This window comes from Teleopsis dalmanni, chromosome 2 (genome assembly GCF_002237135.1).
Source record: "Teleopsis dalmanni isolate 2A chromosome 2, ASM223713v2, whole genome shotgun sequence".
NCBI classification, from domain to species: domain Eukaryota; kingdom Metazoa; phylum Arthropoda; class Insecta; order Diptera; family Diopsidae; genus Teleopsis; species Teleopsis dalmanni.
The window spans coordinates 86583949-86603262 of NC_051847.1; the positions used below are offsets into that span (position 1 = coordinate 86583949).

The 19314-nt window shown below is 29.3% G+C and overlaps 2 protein-coding genes across 3 annotated transcripts; one reads left to right on the forward strand and one right to left on the reverse strand.

The window, feature by feature from the left end:
• Window positions 1-553: 553 nt before the first annotated feature.
• On the forward strand, window positions 554-10862 carry LOC119677420 (tripeptidyl-peptidase 2). 2 transcript variants are annotated; one of them, XM_038088758.1, is made up of 19 exons: window positions 554-960; window positions 1024-1158; window positions 2038-2236; window positions 2288-2457; window positions 2516-2648; window positions 2714-2957; window positions 3019-3075; window positions 4000-4130; window positions 6252-6485; window positions 6562-6751; window positions 6835-6956; window positions 7029-7185; window positions 7252-7454; window positions 7522-7685; window positions 8293-8404; window positions 8471-9436; window positions 9785-10112; window positions 10432-10594; window positions 10653-10862. In XM_038088758.1, the coding sequence occupies exons 1-19, from the start codon at window positions 790-792 to the stop codon at window positions 10860-10862; spliced, it is 4089 nt and encodes a 1362-aa protein (XP_037944686.1). In that variant the 5' UTR covers window positions 554-789. The 2 variants fall into 2 exon arrangements, with proteins under 2 accessions (XP_037944686.1, XP_037944687.1); XM_038088759.1 differs by lacking the exon at window positions 3019-3075 and having other exon boundaries at window positions 555-960.
• Window positions 10863-14295: 3433 nt separating this feature from the next.
• Window positions 14296-15152, reverse strand: LOC119674987. The gene is made up of 5 exons (XM_038086147.1): window positions 15117-15152; window positions 15008-15067; window positions 14831-14944; window positions 14602-14758; window positions 14296-14501 (listed from the first exon to the last, which is right to left on the reverse strand). The coding sequence occupies exons 1-5, from the start codon at window positions 15150-15152 to the stop codon at window positions 14296-14298; spliced, it is 573 nt and encodes a 190-aa protein (XP_037942075.1).
• Between the last annotated feature and the right edge of the window lie 4162 nt (window positions 15153-19314).

Below are 19314 nucleotides of genomic sequence, written 5' to 3' on the forward strand. Positions count from 1 at the left end.
TTACATTTATACTGTCTTAATAAATTCTTCAAATTTATAGTAATAAACTTAAAATTTCACATAAACCCCATAAAAATATCTAACAACGTTGATCGATAAAGCATGATAAAGACTGGGACTGTCCAAAAGCACGGCTTGCGTAATGTTTGTGCGGCCCGCAAAATGTTTTTAACCTACTGCAATTACGTGAATTTTCTTTTGGTGTACTGGTAAAACCAATTTATGAATTTAAATCGATAAATAAATTAATAAAACTAAATTTAATATTATAACCGTATTTTTATTTTCATCAAAAACAACTATTTGACGTATGTATTTGTTTCTACGGCCCCTCTATCAATACAAGGAGTTGTGTTGGCCCATTGCAATACTTCTATTTATTGTAATAAATTAATACGGGCTTAAACAGGTTAAAGTGTAATCATAAATATTTTAGTGTAATTTGAATTTCATATGAATTGCTCCTATTTGGAAACATCATATAATTTTAGTGCTTATAAGAAAACGATTGCCACAGCAACACTGCTTCTTATATGACAACCTCAGCACTGACAATCGTCTTGTCATTGCTCATCGAAAAGCTTGTGAATGACTTTGGAAATTTATAATTATTTTTGTTTTACTGCTAAAATAAATTGTTTGTGTTAATATTCGAATCTTTGATAGTAGAAGTGTTTAAATGTTGCAAATTATTTAAAATTTATAGAGGAGAACTATTGTTTTGGGCAAAATATCAATTTAGTAAAAAAGTCTTCCACGAAATCGCCAACTCTACACTCTGTCAGCGCAATGAGTTCAGCAACCGGTATTATTGATGGCAACTTTCCTGCCGGCGCTCTTGTGCCCAAGGCTGAAACAGGCGTCGTAAATTTTTTACAAAAATATCCAAACTATGATGGAAAAGATGTAACAATTGCTATATTTGACTCAGGCGTTGATCCGCAAGCTTGCGGACTACAGGTAAAATTATCTTATCTTTGGTATTAAAAGTAACTGTGATTTTATTGTTTCTATTTTTTTCAGACGCTGGTAAACGGTAAATCCGTTAAAGTAATTGAGCGCTATGATTGCACAGGGTGTGGCGATTTAGATACCGCAACAAAAGTAACGGCAGATGAAAAAGGTTATATAGTAGGGCTCTCTGGCCGGAAACTTAAGGTAAGCATTAACATTATATTTTAAATAAAAAATGTTATACATAAATTTAGCTTACGTGTATGTAATTATTGCTGCATATAAAGATAAAAAAAAAAAATACTGTTTATTGCTTACTAAAGCAGAAGTGTAAAGTGATCAGATTGCATTACTTAGACAAACAAAAAAAAAACAGATGTCGATAGCAAATATATATCATAACAGTAACTTGGATTTATATAGTCTGTTTCTGAGTATCTTTTCTATAAATAAAATATTTGATTTATTTAATTACTCAATGTGGAAAAATTATTGTATATAAACAAATGAAATATTTTTTATTCGGATTACGGTATTCATTTTAAATTCGAGGAAAAGTGTTTTATATGTTTATATATATTTTAACAGAAACTTGATAAAAATTGCGCTATTACAATGATGCACTATTTATTAAATTAATTTATAAATTTAATGACACATTCATATGATATATGATTAATTGAATAAGCAAATACTAAACAAAGCGTATGCACAAATTAAAGATACATACGTAGATACTTATGCGGCTACTAAAAATATATATTAATAAACTATATAGAATGTATTCGTATTATCGATCTTCTGCAAGTGACTTTTAAAGCAAGATGGAAACCCCATTGGAACTTAAATAATAATTCCAAGTTATTGAAAGATAGGTCTGTTTTTAAAAAGCATAATAAATATCCTTCAATCGGAAGATGATATACAAATTCTACTTGATAGATTCGTCTGTCCGAGTTAATCAAAGATATATATAGGTTTATTAAACAGTTTGTTCTTGATGTCTTATATAAAGAGTATAAATAGTAAATATATAATATAAAGTAGTTTTCTTCTTTAATTAATTTAAACGTGTAATTGCAGCTTACATCTGACATGATATCTGCAAACACTGCCAAAGGAGAGTATCGCGTGGGCTTAAAGGCTGTGCATGATTTATGTCCTGCAAAAATTAGAGAGAACATGATGACCGCCCTTAAACGTAAAACGTTTGATGTGGAAAATAAATCAGCAATTGCCGATATATCTAGAAAAATTAATGAATTCGATACAGAAAATACAAGTGAGTTTTAAAATAATTGTTATATATATCTATATATATGTTTGGTTTTAGATGCTTCGAAGTTGACGTGGGATAAGAAGTTAGTTAAAGAGAATCTTGATGCTACTTTGGAGCTGTTAAATGGTTATGATAAACTATTCATAGATATTAGATTGTGCTATGATTGTGTGCTTTACCCTACAGAGAACGGTTGGAGGGCAGCTATTGATACAACCGAAAAAGTATTTTATCTAATAAAGTTAAATATCATTTTATTTTTATAAAAAAAATTGATTACAGGGTGATTTAGAAAACGCGGTGCATATTGGCGAATATACAAAAACTCATGAAATGAAAAATTTAAATGAATATTTGTCTGTTTCAATAAATGTACATGATAACGGTGACGTTTTGGAAATAGTTGGCATGAGTTGTAAGTCATAAACTTTATTAAAATATTGTAAAAGATAACATTAATTTCTTTTTATTGTGTTTAAGCTTCTCATGGTACGCATGTGGCTTCCATTGCTAGTGGCAGTCATTCATGCAATGATGTCAACGGTGTTGCCCCAAATGCTAAAATTGTTTCGTTAACTATCGGCGATGGTCGTCTTTCATCAATGGAGACTGGTACTGCTCTTGCACGTGCCATGATGAAAGTTATGGAAATGTGTAGTACAGGACGTAAAATTGATGTTATAAATATGAGTTATGGTGAACATTCTCATTGGACCAATTCGGGGTAAGTTATAAATACTTTTTATTCTATTAGTTTTTACGTCGATTATATTGCTATTTAAAAGTTTTTGTAGTGAAGAAATGGATAAAAAGAAAAGAAAGAAAAGGATTTGTCGTATGAGGTATACATTTAATTGTGATACATTGATTGTAATTGTATTTAACTGAAAATATGACATAACAGAACTCTTTTTTCAATTACATTCTAAGACATTTTAAATTAACAGAATGTCTTATAATTATTTTATATGTATTAGTAGTAAAATGTATTATTAGTAATTTTATTTTGAATATTAACTGATATATTTCTCTATCCTGTCGTGGTTCTATTTTATTTAAAACTATCTGGTCTTAAATATATTAATCATAATTATTCAGGACCTAATTAAAAATCAAAACCAAACGTTATAACTCTGCTTACCGTCTTCTTATTTAGATGATCGGCTAATGTTCTTCAAAATTTTTAATACTTTTAAAAATATTTGTATACATAAAAAGTTTAAATATAGCACTTCGTCTGTGGTCAATATCGTTGTAATTATCGATACAATTAGAAGTGCCATACTTGTAGATATGTATAGAAGACGTCTATTAATCATAGTCTGATAAAATTATTTTACATTCAGTAGGAAGCTTTAAGTGTCTACATGTAACCAGCAGGCAAATTGATTTTTATTGATTTTTATATATTAGATGTAGAGTTTTTACCACTTAAATAAATTTATTTAATAAAGTAAAATGATTGAAAAAATAATCGCAGGCGTCATTTCTATTTCTAACTTCCGCAAATCATTCATTTAATGTAGAGTTTTTTAACTTTTTCTTTCTTAAGCAATGATGCATTTCCTTATTCTATCCAATTCGTTGCATGCACCACACACTTTATCACTTCATATACACGTCGATATAATATATTTACTTAATGCCAAAGTGAGATCACAATCGTTGTGTAATTCACTTTTTTTGTAAAATACTAATATGAACTTTTTAATACAGCATTTGAATTTTGTTTTAATCTATTTTTAATATATTCTATTTTATTTTAGTCGTATTGGAGAATTAATGAGTGAGGTTTCTAACAAGTATGGCGTAGTTTGGGTTGTATCAGCTGGTAATCATGGACCTGCTTTGGGTACAGTTGGAACTCCACCTGACATAAGCCAACCCTGTTGCATTGGTAAGTGAATTATGACGTTGACATCTCACAAACTGAGATAATAATATATGCGAATTGCAGAGTAATTGCAAATTTTTTAATCGTTATAAATTGTCACATGACATCATAAACGTATTTAATAAATCATTATTTTATTGCCTTCAATAACAATCAAGTTTAGTCAGCTTTATAAATTTAAGCAAACTGAAATATTATTAATATTCATATTTATTATTTGCATATGCAAAAATATAATCTAATAACGCATGTAGTATACGTCAAATCCATTTTTAGTGCTTTATTAATTAAGTACTTAAAATTTAATGACATCGGTTTTAGTTAATATATTCAGAGTAAATAAATATTAATTTCAGCTTATACGATATTCATTTAGTTCATGCATGACATATTTATATATACTAATTTTAAATCATATAAATTTGTGTCGTATTAAGTTAAGTTAATAAGCTTAGAATATATACAGTGAGAGTTCTGATAAATGGACATATATTGATATCTTTTTAACAGTATAATGTTGTAAGTCTCCAGTTTTCAATTATCATACAAAGCACGTTAGTTTTAATAGATAGTTTTGTCAGCTAGAAATAATTGCTAGTGACTTCCGTTCTAATAACGCACTCTATCCAATTAGATTATGCATTCCATAGTTACCATATGGAATTTTAAAATTGTAAAATGTGATTTAAGTAATGAACCAATTTGCTAGCTAAATAGTTTTTACTTTTATGAATGCATTGAATGAGATATAGCACTTTAAGATCTATTTTGCCCATTTTGGATCTAACTATTGTGACACAAGAGCAGTGTAAATAGACATGTAAATACGTATTGTACGTATTGTAAATACCATAGTAAACAAACGAATCAATTGCGAATTACCGAATATTCGAATTTAATGCAAGCTTATATGCTTTTGTTCGAATAACCTCTCTCGTTTTCAACTCCCTCTCTTATTTCTGTCTATTGTATACAGTCTTTTAAATCCATTTTATATTTAAATATTATTTAATTTTTTAATTATTGGTATATGTTAGTGTTGAGGTGTAGCAATTTGTTTCTGCCATGCATTTAAATTGGTTTGATGAAAAACTGATAGATAAATCTCTTACAATATAAAATGAGCATTTGTTAAAATTCCTGTTTGGCTTGATTTTTATGTTAGTTTGTTATCGAGATTTGAACATAAGTATTTATGTATAGACGTGCGGTACTGTGAATTTTGATTTTCCAATCAGTAGTCTAATGGCCAAATTTTAAGAATCTGGCAGCAACGAGCGACTGTGGGCTATAATAGAACAAAAGCCAATTGATAAACAAATCGTAAAAAGAAAGTATAGGTGGTTGGGTCACACTCTACGCAAACTTTTTAGCGATATCACACATACCGCTGTATTATAAAATCCTCAACAAAACAGAAATCGCGGTCCACAAAGGACTACGTGGAGAAGGACAATAAACAGAGAGTCGTGCAAATCTTTCAGTGAACTAAGAGCTATAGCGCGTGATAGAAAGAATTGGAAATCTTTTGTGATTAGACTAACTTCTTGAATTTATATTTTTGAACATGTCAATAATAATAATAATAATAATAGTCCAACGGCTGATATTGTTGAGTACTATTTGCAGTTTATCTGTGACTGTTTCCTGTGTATTTCCATATGGCATTATTACTATCTGATCAGCAAATTACTCTCTCTTTCTCTATCTGTACCGAAAGAACCTTTAATTAAAGAGATAGGTTTCTAAGCATATTTCTCTATACATTGCCCCAAATATTCTTTTTGTCAAGTAGACTCAAATAGTTGGTCATGTTTTCTTATATATAATAATTATACTTCTCTTATACATAAAACTTAAATGAATAAATTTTTCTTTAATTAAACATTTAAGATGTAAGTAAAATAATACAATACGATTTAATTATTTTAGATGTTTTAGATTCTTACTAAAAAATCAGTATGAGAAACATCTGTTTTTAATTTGATTATATCATAAATAGAACTATTATACAAATAATCATATCAATTACTCTGTACACTCCTATAATACTGTGAAGTACTTGGTTTTATAAAAAAAGTTTAGTTAGCAAATATTGTAATAATAAAATTTATTTACGTACAGGTGTTGGTGCTTACGTTTCTCCTCAAATGATGGAAGCCGAATATGTTTTACGGGAAAAATTGCCAGCTAACGTTTATACTTGGACATCTCGTGATCCTTGCATTGATGGTGGTCAAGGTGTAACTGTTTGTGCACCTGGTGGTGCTATAACTTCTGTGCCGCAATTTACCATGTGCAAATCGCAACTGATGAACGGAACCAGTATGGCTGCACCGCATGTTGCTGGAGCAGTTGGTATATATATATTTTTTATTTGTTGTCTAACTTTTATATATTTTATTCATTTTCTTTATACATTTATCTCCTTTAGGTTTGTTAATATCTGGTTTAAAGCAAAAAAATATCGCTTACACGCCATTCAGTATTAAGCGTGCTATAACCGCAACTGCTACGAAACTTAGTTATGTAGATCCATTCGCACAAGGAAGTGGTTTACTAAATGTCGAAAAAGCTTTTGATCATTTAATTGAACATGCAAATGCTCCTGAAAATATGATTAGGTAATTATCAAATACAAATGTATTTTTATAGTTGTTTATATGATCTTAATTAATTTTAATTAATTAAATTATTTTTTTATTAGATTTTCAGTTCGTTGTGGTGTGGAGGGCGCGAAAGGTATTCATGTAAGAAATTCAGTATTAAATCGAGTTCTGGAATACAAGGTTAATGTCGAACCAAAATATTTTAATGAAGCAGATGCTAGTAAGTATTATTAAGACAGAACTAAAACTGTTGTTATACTTTATATATTTTTCTTAATCCTATTCATTGCAGATCCTACAGATAAAATTAATTTCAATATGCGTTTAAATTTATTGTCTTCTCAGCCATTTGTGAAATGTGGTGCTTATCTAGATATGAGTTATACACTACGAACCATACCGGTAACAATTGATCCTTCAGGTTTACCGCCTGGTGTTCACACTGCAGTGTAAGTGTACAATTTGTGAACTATTATGTATATTTAGAAATATTTATTTATACTTTTTACTTTCAGTATTCGTGCTTATGATTCCAGTTGTGTACAAAAAGGCTCTGTATTTGAAATCCCAATAACGCTTGTACAACCTCATGTCATGAACTGTGAAGAGAGTCGTATTTTTGAGCCAAGCGGATGTAAAACAGATGCTGGCATTGAGTTTCAACCAAATACTATTCAGAGAGATTTTATATTAGTACCAAAAAATGCAACTTGGGCAGGTAATATAACGATCTAACGAACTTTAAATTAAATTTTAATTATTTTTCTTATTTTTAATTCGTTAAGTGTTGCGTATGCGCACAGTTGATATGAAGCGAGATGATGAGATAGGAAAATTTTTTATACATACAATGCAACTTTTACCACGAGCTTCCTGCAGAGTTTTAGAAACGATGAAATTTGTGGACGTAAAGGCGGATAACACAACAACTGTTACATTTGCTTGCCAGGTAAATGATTAATATATATAGGAAATTTTTGACTTCAATATTTTAATTTTTAATCGAGCGTATATTTATTTTGACAATTAAGTTGACGACTTTAGAATATCCATTGGTGTAGTTTTCAGTATATAATTTTTGGACTACAAGTATCAGGAATTGAAGCTAATAGTTTGGCGGTATTCGAAACTACTGAGAATTTATTTATGTTGATACTCTAATGCAATGAGCCTGAAACTCAATTACCAAAGTTTGATACCTGAAACTCGTAGCCAATATGTACATGCATGTACAGTTTTTCTAAAACCAACGTCTAGTTGAAATAGAAATTGTTGTTGTTGTAGCCCGCCGGAATCTGTAAGGATTACAAGACGAATGCATGGGTTGGGATGTGAATGAGTCGCGTTTGGAGTAAGGGTGGGGAAGAAAAGAGGAGGGGATAATAGAAATTGTAGTAACTAATGTTGTTGTTCGAGGGAATTGAACAATTCCTAGGTGGTCATCAGACACGACACACTTTGTCTAACAATTAATAATTATTATTATAAATTTTGTCAATTCAAACTTTTTACATTTCATAGGACTGCAAAAAGAATTAATTCGATTGTTTTTTCAGGAGAATAATATACTTGAACTGTGTGTAGCAAAATACTGGTCAAACTTAGGATCAACTCATTTGAAATATAATTTAGAGTTTCATGGCATACGTGCAAGAAATTATAATCCATGTAAGTAAAATAAAATAGATGTATTATATCTGTTTGCTTTTATTTTATATAAACACTTTATTTTAGTTGTGCATCATGGCGGTATTGGTTTACAAAAACTTGTGCTCAACTCCATTGGAACTGAAGAAATTCAGCCTCAAGTAGCACTTAAAACCGCAGTTACATTGCACAAACCAAATGAAACAAAAATATCGCCGCTTAGTTCTACACGTGATATAATACCTGAAGGTCGACAAATTTATCAAAACATATTAAGCTATAATATCAATGTGCCTAAAGCTCAAGAGATATCTATACATGTTCCATTTTTCAATGACTTATTGTATGAATCTGAGTTTGAATCACAATTTTGGATGTTGTTTGACTGTAATAAAACTATGTGTATGTCTGGAGATTCTAATTCAAGAAAAAGTTCTGGTAAAGTGGATAAAGGTGATTACGTTCTAAAGCTGCAAGTACGTCACGAGAAGCGTGATTTATTACAAAAGATTTCTGATGCTTCAATTGTGGTAGAATATAAATTACCTAATACCATAACTGTTGACTTATATGATCAGTATAATCAAGGTCTTATTAACGGACGTAAATATAGTACAGGAATTATTAGACCAAATCAAGATAAAGTGCTGTATGTTGGTCTCGTATCGCAGGATAAATTAAGTAAATTAAGTTTACCACCCAATTGTTCCTATCTACATGGAACCATTCATTTTGCAAAGGATGAAACTGTTCGTCGTGTAGATTCTTACGGATATTCATATATATTGGGACCAATGGAGAAGAAGAATGGTAATGGCAATGGTAATGGAAGTGGTAACGGTGCTACTAAAAATGGTGCTAAACCTACAAATGATCCTGCACCTGCTCCGGCAGCTACAACTGGAGGTGGTGATGCGGCACCACCATTAGCACAATCAGCATCTAGCACTGCAGTAACAACCGAAGAAGGTTCACCAAAAAAAAATAAAGTTTCAAATGACGATTATAAAGAAAATTTGCGGGATTTTAAATGTGGAATGATAGCTAAGTGTGGTAAGTAAACACATTGTTATGGTAGAAATATGTAAATCATATAGATTAGTTATTCCAACCAGTAAACAATTTTAGTTGATAAAATTTTTGTTTTTTTTTGCGTGAAAATTTTTTAAATATTTAGTTTGTAAAAGAAAAAATTCTGTTCTTTTTGTATTAATACAAACTAAAATAGATTTAAAAAAATGCGTATACGCTGTCAGTTAATTTGTGTGAGAGAAAGCTCTTTTGTAAAAGGAAGAGTCTTTTAAAAAATGTAAAGAAGTTTTATGCTTATTCTATACATTTACATGATTTAATTTAAAAGGTAGAACTTAGTTCATTAATAATATTTGTTTTAAATTATAGAACTTGACATGGCTGAAAAAATTTATGCTGAAATAGTTGCTGAGCATCCCAAACATTTAGTGCCACATTTACTAATGATTCAATTGATCGAAACACCAGAGCAGAAAGCAATTTTTCCGTTCACTTTTGAAAACTCACTCAAGCAGGATGTTGATAGCGATAAATCGAAAGAAGACACACAAGAAAACTCTATTACAAAACTACGCATTATTTTGGAACGCATTGTAAAATTATCAGATATTATCATTAAAGAGACCGAAAAAGATGCGCTTTTAACCTATTATGGCATGAAATTTGATTCACGCGAGAACGCAGCTAAGATTAAATGGTGAGAATATATTTATATAATTTTTAAATAGTTGTTTTAACATAAATGAATATAAATATTCAATTTTAATTATAATAAATTTATTTTTAATGATTCTAAATCGGTTTTAATATTAAAGTTATTTTCAATATTAATAAATATTTATACTATTAATCATTCTATTATCATTATATATATTATTACAAGAAATAATTAAAAATTATTTACTAAAATAACTTTATTAAAATTATTAATAAATTATTATTATTAAATAAAATATTTTTTTTTTTTTTAATGCAAAATATAAATAAATTTTTATTAATCTTCCTTTTAATTTTAGTAATATGGATAAACAAAAAAATACACTGATAGAAGCTTTTGTTAAGAAAGGCATTGCATTGATTAAGTTGGGCATATTAGATAATAATTTGAGCACAAAATCTAAGGATTTGGACGATATTTATTTGGATATTTTAAGATATGTTGAAGTAACAGATTCAAAAGTAAGATATTAAAAACTATGGTATTAAAATTTTTATTTCATATATATTTCTATTTTAGGTTATTCCATTCGCTTTATGGTACGCCTACAGTAAATCTCAATATGGGCGCATGTACAAACTTCTGCTTAAGTCATATGAAGAAAAGAAGAACAAGGAAGTATTTGAAGAGATTGCTTTGGTTAACAAAGCTTTGAATTTTGAACATTTGAAAGTTCTACAAAATCGTTGGACTCTTTACTGTTATCCCAAAACTTATCGCATATTTTAAGACACAACATGTGGAATATACAACTAAAAAACACGCTCATGTCCGATACTTTTTGATTAATGATTTAACAATTTAAATTCTTAGTACAACATAGTTTATATAATCTCAAAATTGTTATAGTGAATTATTTAATTTCTTTAAGATTAATAATTTTTATAAAAAAAGACATCATATGTAATTAAAAACTCAAGTTTGCACTTTTTAATAACAGCAAATTAATTCACTGATTTTATTCACTTTAAAACCAACAATTGATTATAGGATATTTTACTGAAAGTCACAAGTGGTTATATGATAGTCAGTGTTTTATTGATCATTAGTTTTAAATTTGTAAAAATGTTCCATATTTCTGTCATAATTTGTACTCATAAATAATTTATTTTTCTTAATGCTGATGGAGTTATTTATTTAAAAAAAATGTTTTAATTTACTTTTGGTCGTTTTTTTGGTATATAAGATAAAGCATTTTTGCAAAATAATTCATATTGATACAGATATATATAATGCTATAATTTCATAACTAAAATTATAAATAAATTGTTAATACGACCAATATTCAATTAGTTTTTATATTTGTTATTTGGCTTAGGTTGTTTATTTATTTGTTTAGTAAACGATCTAAGCCCAGTAACAAATATAAAAACGAATTAAATTATAAATTCTATTTTAATTATAATTTCTTTTATAATTACTAATTAACATAAATTATATATACATTAGTAAAATAAGGGTATTAACGAAAATCCTTTTAAAACTTAAATTCAAGCAACGTACAATAGTTCTCTATGAACTCTATAAAAGTTTACGAGGTTGCTTAAATCCTGCAACTGATTCAGCTATCGAAGCTTGGATTGCTGCTTTGTATAATCTGCCGTGAATGATAACTCTGCTTTTCTCCGAATTATTCATGGAAGACGTAAGTAAAGAATTTGATTTTAATAATTAAATTTTATGAACTTTTATGAAATTTTAGTTTTTTTCCATTTTCTTTTTGAATTGTTTTTATTTCCATTAAATTCACGACTAAGTTAACAGAATAGTTGATTTAGGGGATTGAAATTTAAGCAAATATGAATTCTTTGGGATTTCTTATTTAAATTTGAGCAAATTTGTGATGTTTGGTGAAATTTTAGCAATTTTCATATGCTAAGTTTGTTAATATGTTTGCAATCCATTGAAGAAAAAATGGGGATTGATATAAATCATATACATTTTTCTACTAATGTCGTAACTTGCTAATCTAATTACCAACGTCTGTGTGCCTGGATGTCGTTAAATTAGTTTCTGAATTTTGAATGAAACTTTGTAAATACAGACAGGTCACATCGATAAATAGATGATAACGTCATGTAATGTGAGTGCTTATGATATTATTCTAGCTGTTTGAAGCACTTGAGCAATTATCTCGAGAACAGCAAGCCGGTCACATATATTTGAACATCATATGGTGATCTAGTATATGTTGTTTTGTATATTTTTATTAAATATAACAAAAACAAAACATAAACAGATTTGCAGTTCAAGTAGCTCAAATATTATCGAGCATTTCCGAACTTCTGAAGTTGTTGATCTAAATGTTGGAATTCAAGTATACTCGAACTGTTCGAGCAGTTCAAAGAGGGATTTATCTTCTAAGACCCACTTCTTCTTGGATATGCCACTGGATTTAATATGCTATTTTATTTCCATTATTCGTTAAGTTCACATTTTCAAAGATGATGATAAAACTTTGATTTGAAATGGTTATCAATTTAAAGCTATTAATTATGAACACAAATTATAAGCTGTTATAATATTTATATTTAAATAATCGGTAAAATATCGTCAATATTTGATATAACTAATCTCGTCTTTTTTATAGTAGAATTATTTTATTTTTATGATTGATAAATAATGTGTAATATGCAAGTCTTTGTAGAAAGTTTGATGGTTGAGAAAAAATCAATGCCTATAGGACTCCAAATATTAGCAATAACGTATAGCTAATTCTACTCTATAGCTGTAAGATTTGGAAATTTACAAATAACATCTACCTAAAATTGCAAATATTTTGGTACATGATGGCCTTAACATCATTCTTCACTGAAATCGATATGTTAGTCATTGACCAGGTCAACTTAGATAAACACTGTTGCAATCGATCATCGTTGTAAGCTACCAAACCTAAAGGAATATGGATTGAAATAGGCAGTTTGTGTGCGCCACATTTAATTTTTGTTATTAATATGTTAGAATTAATAAATGGTCAGGAGTTTTCTCGCAATTCGCATGGTTTTTCAAGCTGAACTTTTAGCAGCTAATCCCAAGTCGCCTAAAGGACATATTGAGTATTGCTATTGTTATTGATCGTTTAAAGAAGTAGTTACCTTTATTTTCTTTAGTTTATCAATAATAATTGGACGACACTTAACTAACCGGTTGAACCGGCCGTCATATAACACGAGATATTTGAAACTTATTAACAGAACTGCGTAAATGTTATAAAGCTTACTGCTGTTCTCTCTAATCACAGGAATAAAGAAATTCAAGCATTTAATTGAATAATACCATTGGGTTTCAGAAGAAAAAACCATATTGGGGAAATATTTCTTTGATAGTTTGTCGGACTGTATTTCGATAAGGACGAAAGAAGTGTTCAATTATCTACATTCATTGGGATGAATGTAGTTTCTATCTCTTAGATTTCTAGCGGGGAATGCGATGAAAAAAAGGCGAATAATCGAATAAATTTTTCAAATAGTAATGGTAAGTGAAAGAATGTCTATTGAACTGATACTGCAATTCACCAACCAAACTGTATTAAACCTATATTTGTATGCATGCATATCAAAACTGTGTAATCGATATCTGTATATTTTTGATATTAGTTTCCAGATAATTAAGGAAACTTATACATAATAAAAATATTGTTAAAGGCATTGAAAACATCAGCATTGATAAAGTCTTACAAGTACTCGTAAGACTATAATATAAAATATACATGATATTACAAAACTCGTATAAAAATCTAATGTAGTTTAATACACATAATTATTTATTGACTTATAATAGCGCAAAAATTTTTTATTTTATTTATAATTTTTGTTTGCTATATTATTAATAATATAATAATAATAATATTAATTATAATAATATTTGTTTTTGTTTGGCTGAGCTAATTATATTTTATTTTTTATTGCATTGTCTTCTTTTATTTTATTATTATTTTTATTTATTATTTTATTTTATTTACTATATTATATTTTTTATTTTATTTATTATTTTTTTATTTTTTATTGTATTGTTTTCTTTTATTTTATTTATTTTTATTTATTATTTTTTTATTTAATATTTTTTTTAATTTTATTTTCTGTCATTGTATATTATATTTTTTAATATATTAATTTATACAATTTCTTGTGTAAATTAATTATTAATTCAATAATTAATACTTTCAATTCTTTTTATGCTTCAGGCAGGATTTTAAATAATCTTTGGCATGATCACATGGCGCGTTCGAGTGGTATTGCTTTGGTGGACAGTTCAATATTAACTCATTTGAGACGCATTCAAAGACTAAACCGGGATATACATGACAATTATATTTCTTTAAACGTTCCGCCAGTTCCTTAACGTGCTTGTGTTCCAACATATCTTTTGCTAAATTAATTTTTGGAAAAACAAAATTATTTTTCACTATTTTTAGGGTTGACATCGTTGACAAGTTGCTTCCAAAAATTCAAAATTATAATTTAATTACCATGTTTGCCACACATTTCATATGTTTTCAACATTAGCGCTTCGGATGCTTCATCTCCATGCAATTCTGACAGATGATGCTTGATGAGTCCCATTTTCAAAGATTTCCGATCCGCACCCAAATAATGCGTTGCATTGTAAACACATTCAGATACGCACTGTGCATATGGAAATAATTAGCCTGAATTTTAAATAAAATTAAATGCAAAAGAACAACAACAACAACTTACAAAATTATAATTCATTTCCTGTTCGTCGTTGGTGTAGTGAATCTTATCAGACCATTCAATTTGACAATCCATAAATTCGGAGCTTTCATCGTGTATATCGCAACAGAATTCATGCTTTTCAAAAGTACAAAAAAAGTATCATCGAACTAATTTTCGATCATTTATGTGACACCTTACCATTGTGCTTGGCGCGTAAAGCTCACAATCTTCCGAATCTAAGGGATACGCCGCTACTAACTTTTTGAAAACGTAAATATATTATTAATGAAAGTAAATTAATATTTACCATAAAATACGATGCTAATAAATAGATGGGATTCATTCTATCAACGGATCAGCAAGTTTGCTCAATAATTAAAAATCAAGTTTTGCCAAATTTTGGGTTTTTATATAAACTTTGGATAAACAGTTGGAGTGAGTAATTATCCATGACATGGAGAGGTATGTTTAATAAAAATTTAATTAGTTCAATTTCACGTCGCTTTATATTTAATTATAAGCAATTATTATTGCGTACCTATAATCACAATAGGCGAAGTTGTAGGTACTCTACTTCATAAAGATTTCACGAATCTATGGTTTCCAGTTAAAGAAATAAATTATATATTTATTAGAGAGATTTCGAAAAATAGTGAACTACAACAACACAAAATTATTTTTTATATTATTTTAATTAATTGAATTTTTGGCTGACTATACAGCTGTTTTGAGTATTGCCAAATAACCATCATCAGTGGTCTTGGAAGTAATTTTCGTGTTTAATTATTCGTAAATAATTTTTTGAGACTGTAAGCACCAGTCTCGTAAGCAGGTTGAACTCGTGTCCTGCCAAATTTGAAGCTCAGAGTCAGCGTTTATTAGCCAACTGACACGAAGCCGTACTTGACTAGTATGCTCGAGCTTGGATAATAAATTTACGTGCTATGTTATATATTATAACGAAATCATAAACCATCTATAAAATAATTGAATTAATTCATTATATTTATTTTTATTGTTTAATTTTAATACTTTTATTTTGTAGAGAAATTATTTGTTGCATGTTTTTATTTTATTCTTTCTTATGTATAGAACCTAAACTAGGAAAGTATTACGAAGAAAGTTATGTTAACATAATGTTACTTCACGATTCGAATGGGCGATACCATATATAAGTTATATATTTATCTTATGATTATTATTATTTAAATCAGTTGTAATTCAATTTTAATCTATTGTGCAAGTATAAAGACTAAATTTAAACAGTGCAATGTATTTGTTCTCTTCTTTCCGATTTCTTTTCGTTTGACAATAGTATAATTAAGTGTTATAATTATTAAAATATGGTCTACCGTAGATCATAAAATTTAACACGTCCGACCTTTAAAATAATGTCATACTTGGATATCTGCTTACGTCTTATGAAATGGTAACGAAATAGTTAATAAACTTCGCGAACGAAGATGTTTCAACTCCCCTTATTCGTACTAAATATTTTTATGGGATATTGATCAAATCTAAATGGTTCTTGATAGCAATAATAATAAGACTTATACGTTGGAATGGATTGTGCACATTAAAAATGTGTAAAATAGTACTGAAGAAAAGATTTACTAGAAATGTTAACGTAACCCGTGTCGAAGTAATGGTATCTTACCATTTCCAGACTCAAAAATCAATTTATTCATTTCATTGAAATCGAAGAGCCGCCTTATGTCATTATAATGAAGGATAGATGCTTCGAACATTATCTTGAATTTGGCGTTCATTCATCTCATGGAAAAGCAAGTAGTAACAAAATCAGCCCTAAAACTAAAGGATAATGTAGCATAAACACAAAGTGATAATGAAGATGTTTCCATATTTAGAAAATTGGCAGTCAAAGCAGCAAATTCTGTCTAGTATAGCTTTAATTTGTAGTTGAAATATAATGGAAAAAATGAGAATACGATAAAAAAAGTTACTCTTCCAAATATCTGAATAGATTCTAGTTGAATACCAAGGTGGGGAGAAGAGTCTATTATCATAGCCTGAAATATAATTATCTACCCGACTGGCGAATCATTGCAGTGTATTCCAAGTGGAAGTTCCTATTACTAGCCTTATTACTAGGATAGAAAAGAGGTACTATCCTTACTGAAACACGTTAGGTGCTCTAAAATAAAAATATACTTATACTCTCATAATCAAGTCGCGCTCTCTTTTATATTGTTAAGTTCGAAAACCTGGCATTGTGACATTCAAGGTAACTACATAGTAGTTGAACTTGCCAGGAAAGATACTATCGCTGAAGTTTTTCCCGAAAATAACATAGCAGATATACTCATTGGAAGTACATTTTTACCTATAAACACTTACATATATGTGGCTAGAAGTAGACGGTAAAAAATATATCTAAGTCGGCTTAATAAGCAGGAGTTTGTCGTTTTGATCGGTGTGATAATAGGTCATTCTCTGATTGGCAAAGACGCTGCTATAGTCAAGTTAACTCAAACGATTTTTTTAGGAGTTGCCAACACGAAGAGGAGGAAGCAAAGATTGAGCATCTTCTCTGCAAATGTTCAGTTTTATGCAGAATTCGTATGAGTACACTAGGGAAAGCGTTTCTGGATAATTCGGGGAAAATTGATTTATTCTCCACTATGATGTTTACGAGGCTCTGTGAGTGGTTTTGTGTAGAACGACAAGGGTTTTCTCAAGTAGGAACTCGTTGTACCACAATGGCTCCATACGTCTATGCGTGTCGCAATGGATGACCGCCCTTTACCTACCTACCCACCACCAATTTTGCATTATATTTAACTGACTGAATACATTAAATATCATTTTCATTCAAACATAATAATTTTATTTTAATATACAATATTAATATTTTATTATTGTAAGTGTAGTTTTTTGACGCACCCATTAATAATTTTTGTGCTGTAATTAAAATTTGAATATGGCTTAATGTAATTTTTCACAATAATATTTAATATGTTTATTAAAATTAATTTTGATATACGGTAAATACGGTAAACACGCACTGGTGGCCCCATCATTAGTTTTGCCGTAAAGATAAATGAACCAAATCGCTAGATATTAATCAAAAAACAAATCAAAACAATGCAAATCATCCAGACCCGCCCTTTATTTCAAAAGAAACAATTAAAGAAGCCTCTGACCTAAAAAAGTAAAAGAAGAAATATTATAACATTACCGCTCATCGCTTATTATGCAGTCACCTATATGTGCAGTCAGAAGATGAGCGCCGATCCAGGAAACCCTAACGTAACGCACTCGACTGCAACTAATTAAAGTACAAAACGATCATTTAAGAATTTATGGTTCAGCAGATTTAGAATGAAAAATATTTCGTTGATTTTGAATGAAAGCGAAAGAGTCGGGTCGCGCCAATGCATCTTCTTTGAATGAATACGAATACTGCGGTGCGTAAGGAGCAACTTCGATATTACGTGAATGCAATAAATCAAGTGTTAAAATATTTTTTCCATACTTCACTGTCACAGCACCGCAATTTAATAGATGCCTAAGATGCCTACTGCTAGTCAGTCAGTCGGAGAGTGAGCCAGTCTCTACATAAGGTAAATTTATTTTCGTATTTTCATACCCGCAAGCCGCTTAGTTTCTTTTAAGAATAAATAATTTTCTATTTTGCCAGATGTTTTGTTGCCTGAGAGTGAACTTATCGATCAATTAAGAGTCTCATTTCTGATGTGGAAACGGAAAACTATCGTTAGAAGAGGATGGTTGGCATTATATCGATGAACGTGAGGTGTTATGTGTGTAAAAAATCAGGAAGAGTTTTACAGCATATAATGATCAGAGATAAACATTTTTGTCTTTAAATCAATGTCAATTTAATGCAGTATTACATAAAGGTGAGTTAAGACTATCAAATCATATTCTGAAGTGCAAAATATGGAAAACTGTGTGTATATGTACTTATTTAGTTTTCAAAAAAGAATCGAAATAAGTATGGTATCAGTAATATTAAAGATTAATAGTTATTTAGTTTAGATCAAAAGCATTTAAATTTTGCAGCAAACATAAAATTGATATGATATAAATTGATATAAAACTGATATTGAGTTTGGAAAAAAATATTCTAAATTCTTTGTTAGTATAGGTTATGTTATACCGACTATCCCTAGGAGATCAACTTAGGCCTATTGGCGCATTGAGTTGCCGTATATGGAGGAAAATTCATGATTTAAAACCACCTATAACCTTTGGCGACGCTCAAAATGATGTATAGTGAAAGGTTTTGAAATTGTCGCCGTGCATGATATGAGCAAAGACAAAGTAGATAAAAGGCACTTTCATCGTCTTCCCCATAGCTGCGATAGGTATGATTGCAAAGGAGATTTAATCTTCTAGCATGGTTCCATAATTTGCAGTGACCTGTAAGTAAACCTACCATAACACTGATATCTCTAGAGGGCATATCAATGAGAATATTGGATTTCCTTTTAGTGAAAAGTGGCCAGATTGCAATCAGATGC

Excerpts from the sequence above, each read along its gene's own strand:
- LOC119677420 (XM_038088758.1), top strand. The coding sequence starts at position 790 with ATGAGTTCAGCAACCGGTATTATTGATGGCAACTTTCCTGCCGGCGCT. Across the intron at positions 2,958-3,018 it reads TCTCATTGGACCAATTCGGG|TTTTTGTAGTGAAGAAATGG; the intron begins GTAAGTTATAAA and ends GCTATTTAAAAG. Across the intron at positions 7,455-7,521 it reads AAAAAATGCAACTTGGGCAG|TGTTGCGTATGCGCACAGTT; the intron begins GTAATATAACGA and ends TAATTCGTTAAG.
- LOC119674987 (XM_038086147.1), bottom strand. The coding sequence starts at position 15,152 with ATGAATCCCATCTATTTATTAGCATCGTATTTTATG. Across the intron at positions 15,068-15,116 it reads TATTAGCATCGTATTTTATG|TTAGTAGCGGCGTATCCCTT; the intron begins GTAAATATTAAT and ends GTTTTCAAAAAG. Across the intron at positions 14,502-14,601 it reads TGAAATGTGTGGCAAACATG|CAAAAGATATGTTGGAACAC; the intron begins GTAATTAAATTA and ends AAATTAATTTAG.